General features: G+C 37.2%; 1 protein-coding gene across 3 annotated transcripts in view; it reads right to left on the bottom strand.

Annotated features, from left to right (window-relative positions):
* SMARCA2 (SWI/SNF related, matrix associated, actin dependent regulator of chromatin, subfamily a, member 2) overlaps positions 1-15,537 on the bottom strand; it is a 118,768-nt gene that overhangs the window by 59,810 nt on the left and 43,421 nt on the right. For all 3 annotated transcript variants that reach the window (XM_027709658.1, XM_027709660.1, XM_027709659.1), the window contains 9 exons: positions 15,285-15,411; positions 13,789-13,962; positions 13,390-13,563; positions 8,052-8,222; positions 4,154-4,207; positions 2,538-2,668; positions 2,297-2,357; positions 836-936; positions 392-539 (listed from right to left, as the gene is read on the bottom strand). In XM_027709658.1, coding sequence (XP_027565459.1) covers positions 392-539; positions 836-936; positions 2,297-2,357; positions 2,538-2,668; positions 4,154-4,207; positions 8,052-8,222; positions 13,390-13,563; positions 13,789-13,962; positions 15,285-15,411 — 1,141 coding nt within the window. The remainder of the gene's footprint in view (positions 1-391; positions 540-835; positions 937-2,296; positions 2,358-2,537; positions 2,669-4,153; positions 4,208-8,051; positions 8,223-13,389; positions 13,564-13,788; positions 13,963-15,284; positions 15,412-15,537) is intronic.

Raw genomic sequence — 15,537 nt, 5'->3', positions numbered from 1 at the left:
TCATCACTGCACTGAAGTACTAGGATTTTAATTGAAGAATAAAATCCTAAACTTCTAAATACTGGAAAAAGGAAAATATTGTTAATCCACCACAAATTAAAACAATAAGAACTGAAATTACAGTTCAATGAGAAGGATAGCAAAATCAATATATTACTTATGTGCAATGAAAAAAAGGTAGAGGTATATGCAGAAAGTTGGTATTATTATTCAAGCAGTATGTATGAAAAATTATCTATGATAGATAACTGTCATTGCTTTGTCCATATTGCCAAATTCTAACCTACTAGAGATCTTGTATATCTTAACAAATTTTCAGTTTGCCACTTGAAATACTACACTGAAATGCTGGGAGTAACTCCAAGTGTTACGTATTTTAATGATTTCTCACCTGATAATGTTTTAGTGTGCCATTAATAAGAAGGGAAGACTGCTTTTCCACCCTTTCTGTGATTGCGTGAGCAACAGTGTAGTAGGACTGAGACCCTCTAGCACTATATTGCATGCTATATTCATCATCCACATCTTGTTTGGCTGTCCTGGAAAGCAGAAAAAGAACTCAGGTGAATTCCCACAAACAAATATTTTTTTTACCATAGCTTACATATGTATGCCTAACGAAACAGTGAAAGTCCTCAACTGAGATGAGTACATCAAAGGGTGCAGGATTCTTTATAAACAGTACACAATTAAATGATCATGTTCCTTCTCTTGCAGATATTCATGCCAGAGAAGCTACCACAACTCACTGTAATCTAGAGAAAGTTACTCTTGGGAAATGCCACTGTAAGAAATCACAATTCCTAACAAAAACCCACATCTAAGGAACACTTACTCAATGATTTGCTTTGCATCTTTCTCAGAAACTTCCTCGCTGTTAGGATCCAGGAGTATCTTCTCATCTGCTTCTAATCTGCTTGATTCTTCCTCCTCATCCTACAGAATACAGAAAGAGAACAGAGGTGCTGGGAAGCGCAATATGTTCCTCAGTCATACCTTCAACTGGCATTCACATCCTAGTAACTTTCATTGGTCAATGCTTTATGACACACAACTGAATCACAAAGTTCAGCTTACAACTATTCTACAATGAAATTGCAGTGCAGCATAGCAAGATGATTAATTTTTGACATATATTAAACAACAGAAAGTCATGCTACTTTGAAATAAAAACTATTTCCCCTTTAATGATCTTACTTTCAAAAAGCTTTCTCTAAGTACCATGTTCATGGTACTAATACCAAGTTGATTTCTATATCATATTCTAGATGTGTGATAAATTAATAAAGCTTGAAAAACCGTCAAGGACTACTATTTTAGGCTTCTAGTTTCTTAACTTTTTAAACCCAGTTATTTTTACTCTTTTTAAGATAGTCCGTCTTTTGGCTATAGTTGCAACAGATTGCCAACAATTTAAAACCTCACTAAAAAAGTAAGATTATAAAATCTGAGGCCCTCCTCTCCTATATTAATATTGAAAATCATATAGAATTACATCAGCAGAAATTAGCCCAACAAAGGTATATCACACAGTCCAGTCAGTTTCAGAGATCATCTGGTCTAGTATTGTAAAGACTGCTAAACTTATGAGACCTGAACTCTCTACCTAGTTCTGCTACTAGACTGTTATTGAACATGGATCTTCACTACTCCTTACTTCTCTTCTCCTTTTAGAAAGCACTTATCTGAAAAGTGCTATGTAAGTATCCGTATTCATTATTCATGACCCTGCAAGATTGGGATCTTTGTGTGTGTTAATTTTAGGATTATTTTTAGAATTTTTGTAACAATAGTATTTAAATCACCATTAAAGTACTGAACCACATAAGCTTACCCTGAACAGCCTGAATGTAAAATCCCTGCTATAATTCCCAACATTTTATTGAACATAATATATAAATAATAACCATGTTATTCAGAATTGCATAGAAACCTCCATTGCGTAAACTTTAAAGGTGTTGACTTTATTCAGAACAAAGCCACAATGCTGTCTTTTCTGAGATATATTTTAATATAGGAATCTGCGTAATTATCTGGTTTACAATTATTAACAGTCAAAAGTATTACTCTTAACCATGATTACCAGTTAGGCATTTACAGCATGTATAAAGAGCACCTGCTACGAATGGAGAATTACAAAATCAGTTAATTTTCCTGTTTGTTTTAGTCTTAAAGCACCTTCACACCTGCTATCACTTCCCCTCTCTTCCTTATGAAAAACAGGAAAATACCACATGAAATAAGTACTTGTTTTTACTGTTTTATTTGTCATAGTCTTTTTTTTAAAGATACATACCTCTTCCTCATATTCAGAGCCACTTTCGTCTTCACTGTCTGATCTGGGAGCAACTTCATAGCTGTACAAAGATGACAGAAAGATTATGAATTACAGTTAACAAGAGGAGGGATTAGGTTCAATACATTTCCTACTCAGTTTACATAAAACAAAGAATAGAATAGGTAAACAAGAAAAAAGTGTATGAAAAATATCAATGCAAATAGAAAAAAACAACTTACTTGGTATGGTAACTACTTACCCAGGGTTCATCTCCAGCCAAGCATCCAGCTGACTTGCTTTTGGTGCCTCTGGTCCAAGAAGAACTTTGCCTGTTTCGGTGTGAGTCACTTTGACAGGAAGGTCACTCATCTGACTGCTCTCATCTATAGGCTAAAAATTCAAATGAAATTTTGTACCATAAGGCAACTGAACTTCATGCCTACATTACATAACAAAAAGAACTAACAGGACTTCCAAAATTCCAGTTCTGAACAACCAGTAAAGTTTTGTTACTACAAGCCACACTTTTGCCTGTGACTATCAAGCAAACACAGAGTCATAGTATTTCTGTGTGAAACATATTCTACGTGACAGCCACAAATATATCAGAGTATTCCAAGTAAATTAGTAAGACCAGCATGGAAAAGAATACACTATTGGTTTTTGTGACTCAAGACACAAGGTATGTATTCTTACAGGCATTTAATCCTGTTATTTATACCAATGGACATCTGTAACAGAAAACATACAGTGACCTTATGACCTTTTTGCTTTTTACTGAGAAACAAGGCTGTAACAATTTAGTTAACTTTTTAAGTAAAGGCCTATTTTAAAGATTCATTGTCCTAGCTTATTCAACTAAGCTGATGAAGCACTTGCACAAACAAAATCTTTTACTTATTCTGGTGCTCTAACAAAACCAGAGCAGTATAATTATTTTTCTGTTATTTCTTTGTCCTGTTTAATCACAGATTTTTTACTTTGAAACCTTTTTGCCTTTAGTACTGTTTCTGCTGAAGAATCTTGTCCAAATACATACATTCATGAGCAACAAATACTAATTCTGAACAGTTATAAATACACTGACTGACAAAGTATAAAACTTAGGCCATTTCCATAAATACTAAAGTTATGGGAATGTTATGTGCATTTTCCTTGTGCAACCATAAGTATATTAAAGTATTCCGGTAAAACTCTTTAACTATATTATAAGTACCACTTGCAAGTACAAAAAAGACCAGAAGTAAAACAATAAATACAATTCTAAAGTCTTTATAGAAAAATTAAATTAAATACAAAAACTGCACTAACAGAATAGTTCTGTTAGCATATGCTCTGCTACTGAATGAAAAATATTATTCAAAGAATGACAGAGAAAAATCATTCATTTCCACTCGCTTCTGAGGAAGAAAGTGTTCAGATGTCTTAATCCATCATAATGCTATATTCTGGATTGTGACTGAAAGGTGATTACATGCAATGTCAACAATGTATTTTTATAAAGATGAGAAGACAGACTATATGGTCTTGTATGAGGAAGTAAATTGCCTGTACATAGACTGTAAGAAAACCACTTATTTTAAGCATATTACAAAGTTAAGAGGGAGACTTCAGCATACACAGTGATAGACTCAATATATTTTTTCTTTTAGTCTTCAACTTTCTAAATAGTGACAGGCTAGCATAAATGTAATCTAGGTAATTTTATTCCTGGTTATAAACAACAACTTTTATAACATTTGTGGTCATGATTTTTTTTTAAAGTTATAGCAATGACACACAAAAAAAATCACCAGGAAGTTGTTTTTTTCTAAAAAAAAAAAACCACAAAAAACCAGCAACAGCAATAAAAAAAAGCCCTTGTAAAATTCATACCTCTCCATCAGGACCAAGACCAGATGCCATTCCTTCTGCATTTTCTTCAGCCTTCTACAACAAATGGAGATTTGAAAAATATCATAGTCAGAATACAAGTACAGAAATAATACGATATATGATGTCAGCAACATATTTCTGAACAGCCTAGGATTCATACTATTTAAGGTGTGACAGATATGGATAGAGATAGGCATAGAGTTACTACCACACATAAATCATTTACTAGTATTAAGAGGGTACCTACACACCTGTAGTCAGTGTCATAAATCTGCATGTTAAGAAGTGGCTAGCCCACTGATTTTTTTGGTTCAGACCTAGAGTTCAGTTGCTTATACATTGCTCTAATGTAAATAAAATATGTATTTATTTTCATGTGATTTACTATTAATTTCCTCTAAACTGCCTTAATCTCTGTTTTGAAAGTGTCGGCAGATATCACAGATTGTAAATTCATGCAGGGCACTTTTATCTTGGGTACATACTTTGGTTTTTTTTGGTCTGACAACTAATTAGAAGGAGAATTTTGGGAGTTTTTTACACTATATCCTAATTATGTGAAAATAACAACTACTCAAATTACAAACAAAAAGAATCCTAGAGTTCTTCACTGGAGTAAGCTACATTTTTTTTCTTCGCAGGCACACCCCTAGGAAATAAGCAGTATCTTCCTCAAAGCCTGTCCTCATTTACCCTACTTAAAAATGAGGAAATGAAAGACATAGTCTGCCTCTTTATTCAAACAATTCTGAGAAAGAAAGGATATTATACAGCTTCTGCTTATTACACAGTGATGAGTTCACAGCACTACAGCAAAGTATTATTTTGGATACCAATGTAAACAGATCATGCTAAAAACAAGAACAGATCTCTTAAATTGTGTTTTAGAGATAAACAACTTTCAAGTACTGTTAACGTATGTGATAAATGTAGATTATCTAGTTATTTCTTTTTTTTTTAAGAAGTATATCTGAGGAATAGCTGGACTTCTGAATATTGAGATAATCCTTAATATCTGGTTCAGACCAAGTCTTGAGCCTTTTTCTTTGCCATTGAAGTCCACTATCCAAGGCATGAACTTCAAATGAACATGTAGCAACAGGTATCATTCAATTCCTCATTTTACAAAATGTTATTCTTATTACTTTCACACAGCCTTCACACTTCAGGGCACATGCCTAATTATCTTTGTTAACTACTCTTCCATTAGCACTACCAAAAATGGAGACATGATTAGGCTTAATTCTAGTCTAAAATCTTTAAAATGTTTATGAAGTGTAACATTCTTTAATATACAGGAGAGGTTTATAAACATTTCACCATGCCCCACTAATGTCATTGGTTCTGATCAACACAACAGCTGATACCCCGTAGGAACAATAATAATATGAGCTTTAAGGCCGCTTGCTTCAGCATTTCTAGGCAGCAGGTATGTCTACCGTCAAAGAAAGGAACCAGAACTGAAGACTTCAAATAAACAGGGCAGAGTAAGTTATGAAAGCACATATCTGGCCTTGGCTGAACACACTACATTGACTGATGATACTTTTTCCTTGGACGAACAAGGGCAGGGGTCCACTCTTTTGCACATGAGACTGCTCTCTAATATACAGATTATTACAGCTTAGCTACAGGCAATGGCAAAGAATTTTACAACTCAAATCACAGAAAAGCAGTAAGCATCAGTGCTGTTCACTGTGCAAAGACTAGAACCTAGGAGAACAAAAACATTTACAACCTATAGTTAAAAAACAATTTTGGAAAGTAGAAGCATACATAACTAAGAAGATAAATGTAAATAATGACAGATATCTCATACTTTTATTTTGGATTATGTAAACGTATCTTTAATATTGACAATTTAATCCTTGACGAGAAATAATAACAGGAAATCTACTGCATAGGCTCCATACTGAAAGGCTGCACAGCAAGTTGAACTCGCCTATCAGACGAAAATTGCATATGGAATATTTTTTTCTAATCCATGACTACAGTAGGGAGCTGGAGACAGAAAATGCAAGTAGAGAAATGTGGAAAAAGTAAAGAGGGAAAATCTATCAAAGATTCCAGAAACTGTATCCCACAGGGAAAATGGACTAATCTCAAATTTTGTTTTAGTAATAACATAGGGTTCACTTGGATATTCTATAATGTCAGTCTGGCAAATATTAGAAGTATTTCTTCACCATCTACTTCCTCATTGCCATTTCAAGGAGGAAATCCTAAGAACTCTCTTTTCTCATTTCTCTGTAAGTGCAAAATATTAACTACTGGTGTCAGTAGATCAAACTTTTATGTGGATTACATAACATAAAAGCGTAAGGACTAAATGGTGTGACTTGGAAAAAAGGCACTGTGCCCACTAACTTCAATGAGTTCTGCACCATGCAATGACAAATTCACAGAATTCTAAATTAAAATAAAGGGTCATATTTGTGTGAACTCCTATATCCTTCACAGATGAGCAGAAGATTGCTGGAAAGAAGGTAATTACAAACAAAAAGCTGCAGATGACCAAGACAGAGCAGAGATTTATTTTTATTTGCTAATTTTCCTTTAGGTTTTAGGTTTTATAAACACTGAATACATATGGGGCATATTTCCCTTTAACTTCAGTGACAGAAAGCTATGTCTTTATTGATGTGGCCAGAAGATACTCTGTTTCTTCAGAAACAGAGTTACTTCAACTAAACTGACACAGAAAGAGAACCATATCACAAATGTAGATTATTAAAGAAATTCTTACTTTTCATTAGAGGAGTGCATTTATTCCACATGCTGTCTCATTAATTACTATCTCTACTGCGCACTCTATACACTAAATCAGGCCTGTTCTCACTGGTAGCACAGGTCAAGAACCTCATTTAAATGACATTTTAACTTTGTACATAGGGTATTGTTTCTATGTTAAGAACATACTCTCAAAAAAAATTACAGAGGTTTTTGAGAGGGCAGGAGAAAACATGAACTATTTTTTTAGGCATTAATGTTCAAAATCAGTATTTTTTACATGCTGGTTTTTACTAGCATATTTTGAGTGCTGCTAGTAAACCCTGTAAACATAATGTTTATATTTCAATTGGTAATTAGTAGCAACCCAGGCACAGAAATTGATTATAAAAATCCTCTTAGCCATACTGCAAGAGATGAAAGGTACTCTGAGGTCACAAAAAATGTCAAAACATTCCTTAATGACTATTTCACACACAGAATTATTTTTTTGAAAATTGCACTGGTTCAGTTTCAACAAGTCTGTCTTGCAGAGTAAAACATTTCATACCAAGAAAGGTAATTTTGAAAAGTTTCAATTAAAGGTTAAAAATGCACAACGAACAATCCTACTGTCAAATTACCCACTTACTATATAAAACTACCCAAGTTTTTTCTCTGTATTCATTTCCAATGGTCCTACAAAATGGACTGAGCCAAGTGCAGAATGCGGAAGTGTAACATAGTTGCCCTGCACGAAACAGTTAAGCAAACCAGACTCTTCCCACCTTCCTCATAGGATATATTTTTGATACACAGGACCCTTTCTGGCTACATTAATCCTAACTTACACATCTGTCTCAATTTCTCCTGTAGAAACTTTATGAGCAAATTAATGTTATGAGGAAATTGATGTTAACAGCTCAGAATTTTACACTCCTGCCTCCTGCTCACCTTGAGTTTACAACAGCATATACATATTTTAACAGAGAGAGAGAGAGAGAGAGAGAGAGAGAGAGAGAGAGAGAGAGAGAGAGATGAGTTCCCTCAGTGTTAAGAATTTGGCAGTGTAGATTTTTTAGACACTCTGGTTGGTATGTGTATGACAACTGGGCATCACTATATTTATTAATGTTAAAATTGGATTTGAAAAAGAAATGGCTTGAAAATACTAGCTGTATCTACTTGCCTTCTTTCTTCTCCTCCGCTTCTTCTTCTCCTTGGCTGCTTGTGCCTGTTTATGCTCCCATACTAGGTTAGTCAAGTTAGCCACATACTCATCTGTCTGCTGCAAGAGGTAGGCCAGGCGTCTATCTTTCTTTTGATCAATCAGTTTACGGTAGCCTTCTTCATCTTCAGCCTAGCAATACAAAATAGATGTCAGTCATGACAGACATGGTTCCAAAGAAACACTATCTAACTCCTATTTCAATAAGCAAGTGCTATCTTAGGTCAGTATGATCTGCATAGAGGGATGGCTAGATGGGTAAAGAAATTGCCGGATGATTAGACCCAAAGGGTGATACATTTGTATCAACAGACCACAGAATCATATGGGTTGGTGGAGACCTTGACGATAATCTAGTTCCAATTCCCTTGTCACCTTTTGCTAGACCAGGTTGCTCAAAACCACATCCAACCTGGCCTTGAACACTTCCAGGGATGGGGCATCCACAACTTCTCTGGGCAGCCTGTGCCAGTGTCTCACCACTATCACAGCAAAGATTTTCTTCCTAATACCTATTCAAAACATACTTTCTTCCACAGAATCACAGAATCATTATTAAGGTTTGAAGACCTCCAAGATCATGGAGTCCAACCATCAACCCAACACTGCCAAGTCCACCACTAAACCATATCACCAAGCACCACACTTGAATGACCGTGAGAACCCTAAGGTCATGGGTTTGATCCCTCTATAGACCATTCACTTAAGAGTTGGACTCAATGATTCTTGTGGGTCCATCCAATTTAGAATATTCTGTGATTCCAGAAAGTCTGTTTGCTTTCAACAAAAGCAGCTTTCTGTTTACGTACTAGTGAGGGTAAGGAAGTCAGTAGATATGCAAGTCTTGAGTGATGTTTTTTGAATCTCCCCAGGCAGTCTATTCAAATGCTTGACCACCCTTTCAGTGAAGAATCTTCTCCTAAAATCCAATCTAAACCTCCCCTGTCACAACTCGAGGCCATTTCTGCTTGTCCTATCACTTGTTACCTGGGAGAAGAGACCAATCTCCATCTTGCTACGACTTACTTTGAGGTGGTTAAGGACTCTGCTGAGTCTCCCTCTTCTCCCGGTTAATTAACCTCAGCTCCCTCAGCTGCTCTTCCTAAGACTTGTGCTCCAGACCCTTCACCAGCTCCATTTCCCTTTTCTGGACAGAATCCAGCACCTCACTGTACCCAAAACTGAACAGAGCTTTTGAAGGGCAGCCTCACCAGTGCCAAGCACAAAGGGACACTTTCTGCTCTGGTCCTGCGGGACACACTATTGCTGATACAGGCCAAGATGTCACTGGTCTTCTTGGCCACTTGGGCACACTGATGGATCACGTTCAGCTGCTTTTGACCAGCACTCTGAGGTCGTTTTCCACCAGGGAGCTTTCCAGTCACTCCCCTCCCAGCCTGTAGTGCTGCCTGGGGTTGTTGTGACCCAAGGGTAGGACCTGGCACTTGGCCTTGTTGAATCCCATACCACTGGCCTTGGCCCACTGATCCAGCCTGTCCAGATATCTCTGTGGAGCCTTCCTACCACCAACAGACCAACACTCCTGCCTGACTTGGTGTCCTCTGCAAACTGACTGAGGGTGTCCTCCTCCAGATCATTGATAAAGGTATCAAACAGAACTGCCCTTAGTACTGAGCCTTGGGGAACCCCACTGGCGGCCAGCTGTCAGCTGGATGTAACTCCATTCACCACCATTCTCTCTGGCCATCTGGCCAGTTTTTCACCCCCAAACAGTGCACCTGTCCACACTATGAGCAGCCAGTTTCTCCAGGACAATCTTGTGGGGGACAGTGCCAAAGAACGATTAACCCTTGTTCTAGCACTGTATGCCTATGTAAAAAGTCCCTCTCCGGCTTTCTTACAGGCTCTCTTAAGGATTGGAAGGCTGCCACAAGTCTCCCCAGAGCCCTCCCCAGACTGCACAACCCCAACTTTCTCAGCCTCTCCTCACAGGAGAAGTGCTCCAGTCCTCTGATCATCTTCATGGCCCTCATCTGGACTTGCTCCAACAGGTCTACATTTTGTCTTATGCTGGAGATGCCAGACGCTGACACAGTACTCCAGATGGGGTCTCCCATGGGCAGAATAGAGGAGGTAAATCACCTCCCTCAACCTGCTGCCCACGCTTCTTCTCATGCAGCCCATGATATGGTTGGCTTTCTGGGCTGCAATCACATATTGCTGGGTCCTGCTCACCTTTTCATCCACCAACACCCCCAAGTCCCTCTCCGCAGTGGCAGAGGGTCATACTTCATCTGAAAACAGTAAGAGGGAAATGAGAGGGGTCTATCCTGGGTCACATTTTGTTTAACATGTCTATCAGTGACACAGAGGAAGGGATGGAGGGCACTCCAGTCAAGTTTGCAGATGAAATGAAACTGGGGGATACCAGTCAATATGCTTGAGGGTTCGGCTGCACCTCAGAAGGACCTGAACAGGCAGAGAAGTTTTGCCATTTCTGATGTTAGAGGTTTTCAAGACATGACTAAAAAAGCCTTGAGAAACCCATTTGGAACTCGATGTTAACACTGTTTTGAGACGGTGGTTGGTCTAAAGAGCTCCCTGACAGCCTGAGTGACTCTGAGATTCAGAGACTCCATAATTCTACATAATTCCTACTCTCAGGACTGAAAAAATCTACAGCAGTTTTGACAGGCAAGGGAGGAAAATAAAATCAATGCTCCATCAGGCAGATGGAGATGCTTGATGAGTCTCCTATAGAGATGACCTTTCAAAGACATGAAGACGGGTAGCCCAGCAAGAGGAAGAACCCATATGGGAGCTGGATGTGAACTTGCATTTAGTCCTTTTTCCAGTATGAATACAGACCATTTTATTTAAGGCATCCTGTGAAAATATTTTTGGGGGCAGATTTATCTACCATCGTTCTACTCTGGTGTTATTTCATCTTTGATAGAGGGCACTATCAAAAACATGATTCACCAGATAACCTCTATCTCTAAGTCTTCCTGCCAACTTCTGCATCCTTATGGAACTGTGTGTGTTGTTAGAAGTAAGACATACCAGGAATACTATTTTCATGTGCTGTGAAGATATAATGTAGCATGTCAGAAAAATACACGGAAAGCAGCAGAGGTGCCTTTCTCAATTTTGGCTAAAACAACAAATAAGGGAAGTATACAAAGCCTTAAAAAAAACGAACACGAGCAAGAAATACTTCAAAAAACAGCACTCTTGGAGATCTCCTGCCTTTCTAGAGAGACACGAGAGCTGCAGACAGTTAGCAAGAAAAGTTGTAATGTTCAAACTGAGCTTGCAAAACTGTTTGCAAAATTCTGTTGTAATGTTCAAGTCACCAAAACTACAATGCTCAAAACCCAAGTCTTCAGAAAAAATAAATTATCATTACTATTGTTGTTATTACTAATACTACTGAATACAGTCTTTGTAATCTAGCCAAGGTACTTCTTCTACACATTTAAGTTTGTCTTGACAGTATTTTTCTAAATTATACCAATGCCCATTCTTGTACCTGACATATATATATATATATATATTAGTATTAATGAGCTGTGGACAATCACCACTTCTAATCACAGAAAATGAAGGGCAATTTGTGGAATGACTTCAACATTCCTGAAAAGATATGCAAAAAGTTTTAGACACAGCACATTGTCACAAACCATACCAGGCATCTGAGAGCAGATGATATTTTTAAAAAAAATGCCAGTACACATCTGCAAATTCAAAATTTATCACTACTGGACTAAAACTAAATAGGCAAAATAACCCCAATAACATAACACATAGACTGCTTTTGCAGAAGAATTTAATTGAGCAGCAGATGCAAAACACTAAACTGAAAATGTCTGTGAAGTCCTGTATGTATGGTAAGAAATTAACCACAGTCTTGGTGAAGGCTATTTAGGAGAAAGCATTGATTATCTGGAAGCACTAGTATACTGCGCCATTTCTGGACATTCAAATCTATTTCATATTTTCCAGTAGTGGATATCTTTATTACTTATCATACTGCACATTTGATTTGATATAAGCTCAACCTCACAATGTACAAAAATATTTCTAAAATACCAATATTACTTTTATTTTAAATCAGCTCTTTTTTTGCTAATAATTAACAATTTTATGAGCTGGGTTAGACAAACTGCTGGTGATTATCTCCAATTATAGAAAAGCTCTATAGATCTGATTACTATGTAATTTTTAAGAATGCTCTAGGGTCTACATATTTGTTATTCTCTTATGCAGGTTCTTAACTTACATTTTGCATGAACTTTTATTTCAAGGTTTTTATCATTTTTACATTTAATTATCTCCACATTTCATTTTGTGATTTTTAAAACCAAACTGTTCAGTCCATGTTCATGGTGGGAAGAGATTCTGGACAGGGAGTAGCGTTTTGCTTTACATCTGCACCTCTATTAGATACTCAATGTTTTCTGCCACAAGTTATGAAGTAAGCTTGTCAATTTCCTTTCCATTCTATATTGGTAAAATGTTAATAACATGTTAAAATAGAGCTAACCAATGTCATGAAGCAATTTTTCCAACCCCAGTCACTAATGTATTTGTGTGTACACATTGATCTGTCTACACTTTAAATTCTGGAATTATTTTAACTCCTGAAATGCAGACAGCCCCCTGACTGTTTCCACAGTGTTCTGCAAAGACATGATTACACATAAGCCCATATTACTCTGTCCAATGACACAACTGATACTGTGCAGGTCTACGGATAGGAAAATTATAAAATAGGAATGACTACGGTCCTGAAGCATTAACGGGTAGAACTGACTACTGTTCACTCTCGATACCTGCATTACCGCTATTGGTTAGGTATTTTCACATGCGGGAAAAGCTTTAAGTAAAAATTGCGGAGCAATTGCGGAACAAATTATGGAATCATATGGAATCTTCAAAACTATAAACCTAGAATTAAAACACAGTCCAGTATTTGTAAAATGGACCAATACCATTGCAACTATATAACAGTGTTAAGATATGAAGTTAATGAGATTAAGCTGACGTTATTCAGAAGTCGCTGTGTTGTTTTCATGTCACTAAAAAACTCCAATTATTCCTATACAAAAACCTTAAAGAAGAAGGAGCTATATGCTAAATTGAACAATATCACATTCATTACCATCAACAGAAACATAAATAAACAAACTGTGCCAGTTTTAGATTTATACTTTTTGCATTACAGAGTACTTTGCAAAGGAAACACACGGGTGTGACTGAGACTGTATAAGGATATTAAAACAATACAGTACATAATTTTAACTAAAATAACCATATTCCTTCCTCTACTCCTTACCATTAGTCTCCTCATTCTTTCTTTCTCAATTCTCTCAGTTTCTTTTTTCTGCTCTCGTTCAGTGTTGGCATGCCAAGTTGCCACAGCCTTAGAAAGTTTCTGAATTTTCCCAGCGACTGATCGGTGGTACTCTTTAAAATCTTTAGCATGCTGCAGTATGCTATTCAGGTATTCCTAGAAAGAGAAACAAGTTAGTGCAGGCACTTTGACATAGCACTGGATTGACATCAGAAATAAAGAAGTTCCAATCTTATAATTTTCCAATTACTTATCACATCAGTTGGGAGTTTTTTTAGTCAAAAAACTCCAAAGGTATATAAGATATGTGAAAGGGAAGACCCACATCACAAATCAAGGCGCATTTTTGCCATGGGGCAAACACCTACTAAGTTAAAATACCTGGTGCTTCTGCCTACGCTTCCTCTCCTGTTCTATCTTCTGCTGCTTCTCAAGTTTTTCTGTCATGCGGGCCTCCCTCAAAGTCTGGCGCTTGCTTCGTTTATAGGCTTTGGAGTTCAGTGCTGTCTCTAGTGTTGTGTCACGACGCATGCAGGCCACTACCTCTTGTCTTAGCTACCAGTGGGGAAAAAAACCCAAATCACTCAAAAACCAGAATAATTTTTAATACATGGAGAAACAACTTTAAACACTGTTATGGCAGAACAATAATAGTCCTAAACATATCCCAGCCTCCTCTTCCCTTTTCATTACAGTTCTGAAAAGATACAGCATTTATACAGTTGCAAAAGCTACTTCTGTTTCCCTAAAGAAATCTTAAGCCTCCACAGAACGGCCAAAGGTGCTAATCCCTCTTAATCATTGTTTCTTCCCACTTTACAAGACGCTGGAAACAACTGTCCTGCTGCAATGAAAACGGCCAGCCAAGATCTTATACCATCAATGTAAAACACAAATGAACCAGATACATAACACCTTTTCTAGTGCTGCACCTGAACACAGCTGACAACTTGTTTCATTGCCAGTTGCAAAGAAGACAGGTGAGAGAGGCAAATATAAAGGGCTTGGAAGAGTATTGCCAGCAGTGGAGCAGGGAAAAGCCTGCTGCTTTTCATCTGACCTCTGACAAAACTTCATTACAAAGGAGTGCCAAGGGCAGAAGGAAGGAAGAGTTGGACATCACGGTATAACTACTGCCAAGGCTTCTGTCAGAAGTATTTTGCTTGACTTGCCAAACTGCATCTCTCTCTGTTCTTCCAAACCAGCTGTAAAAGCCAACAGCAAGAGGCCCAGAAGAGTCTGGCAGTGTGATTCTTTTTCTAAAATTCATTTGCTGATACGTGCACTCAACACACAACTTAAATCTTCCATGTGATCTTGTTATGCCTAATTTTCAAAGTCTGTGCCACAGCAGAAATCTTGAAAACAGATCACAGAGAAATACCACAAACACCCCACCAACATACAACTCTTCTTAAAACAAGGAGATTCATATATGAAGTATGTCCAGAAAGATGTGTCTATTGAGATCTGTGCTAAAACCAGCTTGCAGCCTGTCCAGCACTTATTTTGGTTTTGTGCCAATGCTATGTTCATTATGAAAGACACAGTTCTACGGTTATACTTCAGACTGGAAGATAAATCGATGATCCTTGCGATTCCTTTCAACTCAGAATATTCTGTGATTCTGTGGGATTCTGTGATAAAGCAGGAAGTGAAAAGAATACTTGCACATTTTTATTAACAAAAAAATATTTGAGTTAATTAAAAAATAAAATATAACATTTCTGTGACTTGGTTGTTGGCTAAGTTTGCTCTCATGGAAAATCGCCTTAGGTTTAGCACTGCTGCAAAATCTCTTTCCAGTTTTCTCTTTGCTACACAAACATGTTTGGTTGTGACTGCTATGAAAATTTTTCTCAAGTAAAAGGCATTACCTGGCGCTGGAAGTTCAGTAATCTAAGTGCCTTCAACTCCACTGTAGCTTTGGTTCGCAGATCAGGAGGCAGGGAACCAGGCAAGTTCTCCAATTCCTGGATTCTGTGAGCAATTCGAGCCTGAAGCCTAATCAAATAGAAAATTGGATAAGATACCAGGAAAAATATGCAAGTTGTTACTAAAATTTTATGATAAAAATTATATTGTAAAAATAGACAAATTATCTTAAACATTTATATGTCTGAACCAACA

Source organism: Neopelma chrysocephalum, unplaced genomic scaffold (genome assembly GCF_003984885.1).
Source record: "Neopelma chrysocephalum unplaced genomic scaffold, ASM398488v2 Primary Assembly neopelma1_96814, whole genome shotgun sequence".
Lineage (NCBI taxonomy): Eukaryota > Metazoa > Chordata > Aves > Passeriformes > Pipridae > Neopelma > Neopelma chrysocephalum.
The sequence above is the reverse complement of the archived record's forward strand: the minus strand, read 5'-3'. Positions and strand labels throughout refer to the sequence as shown.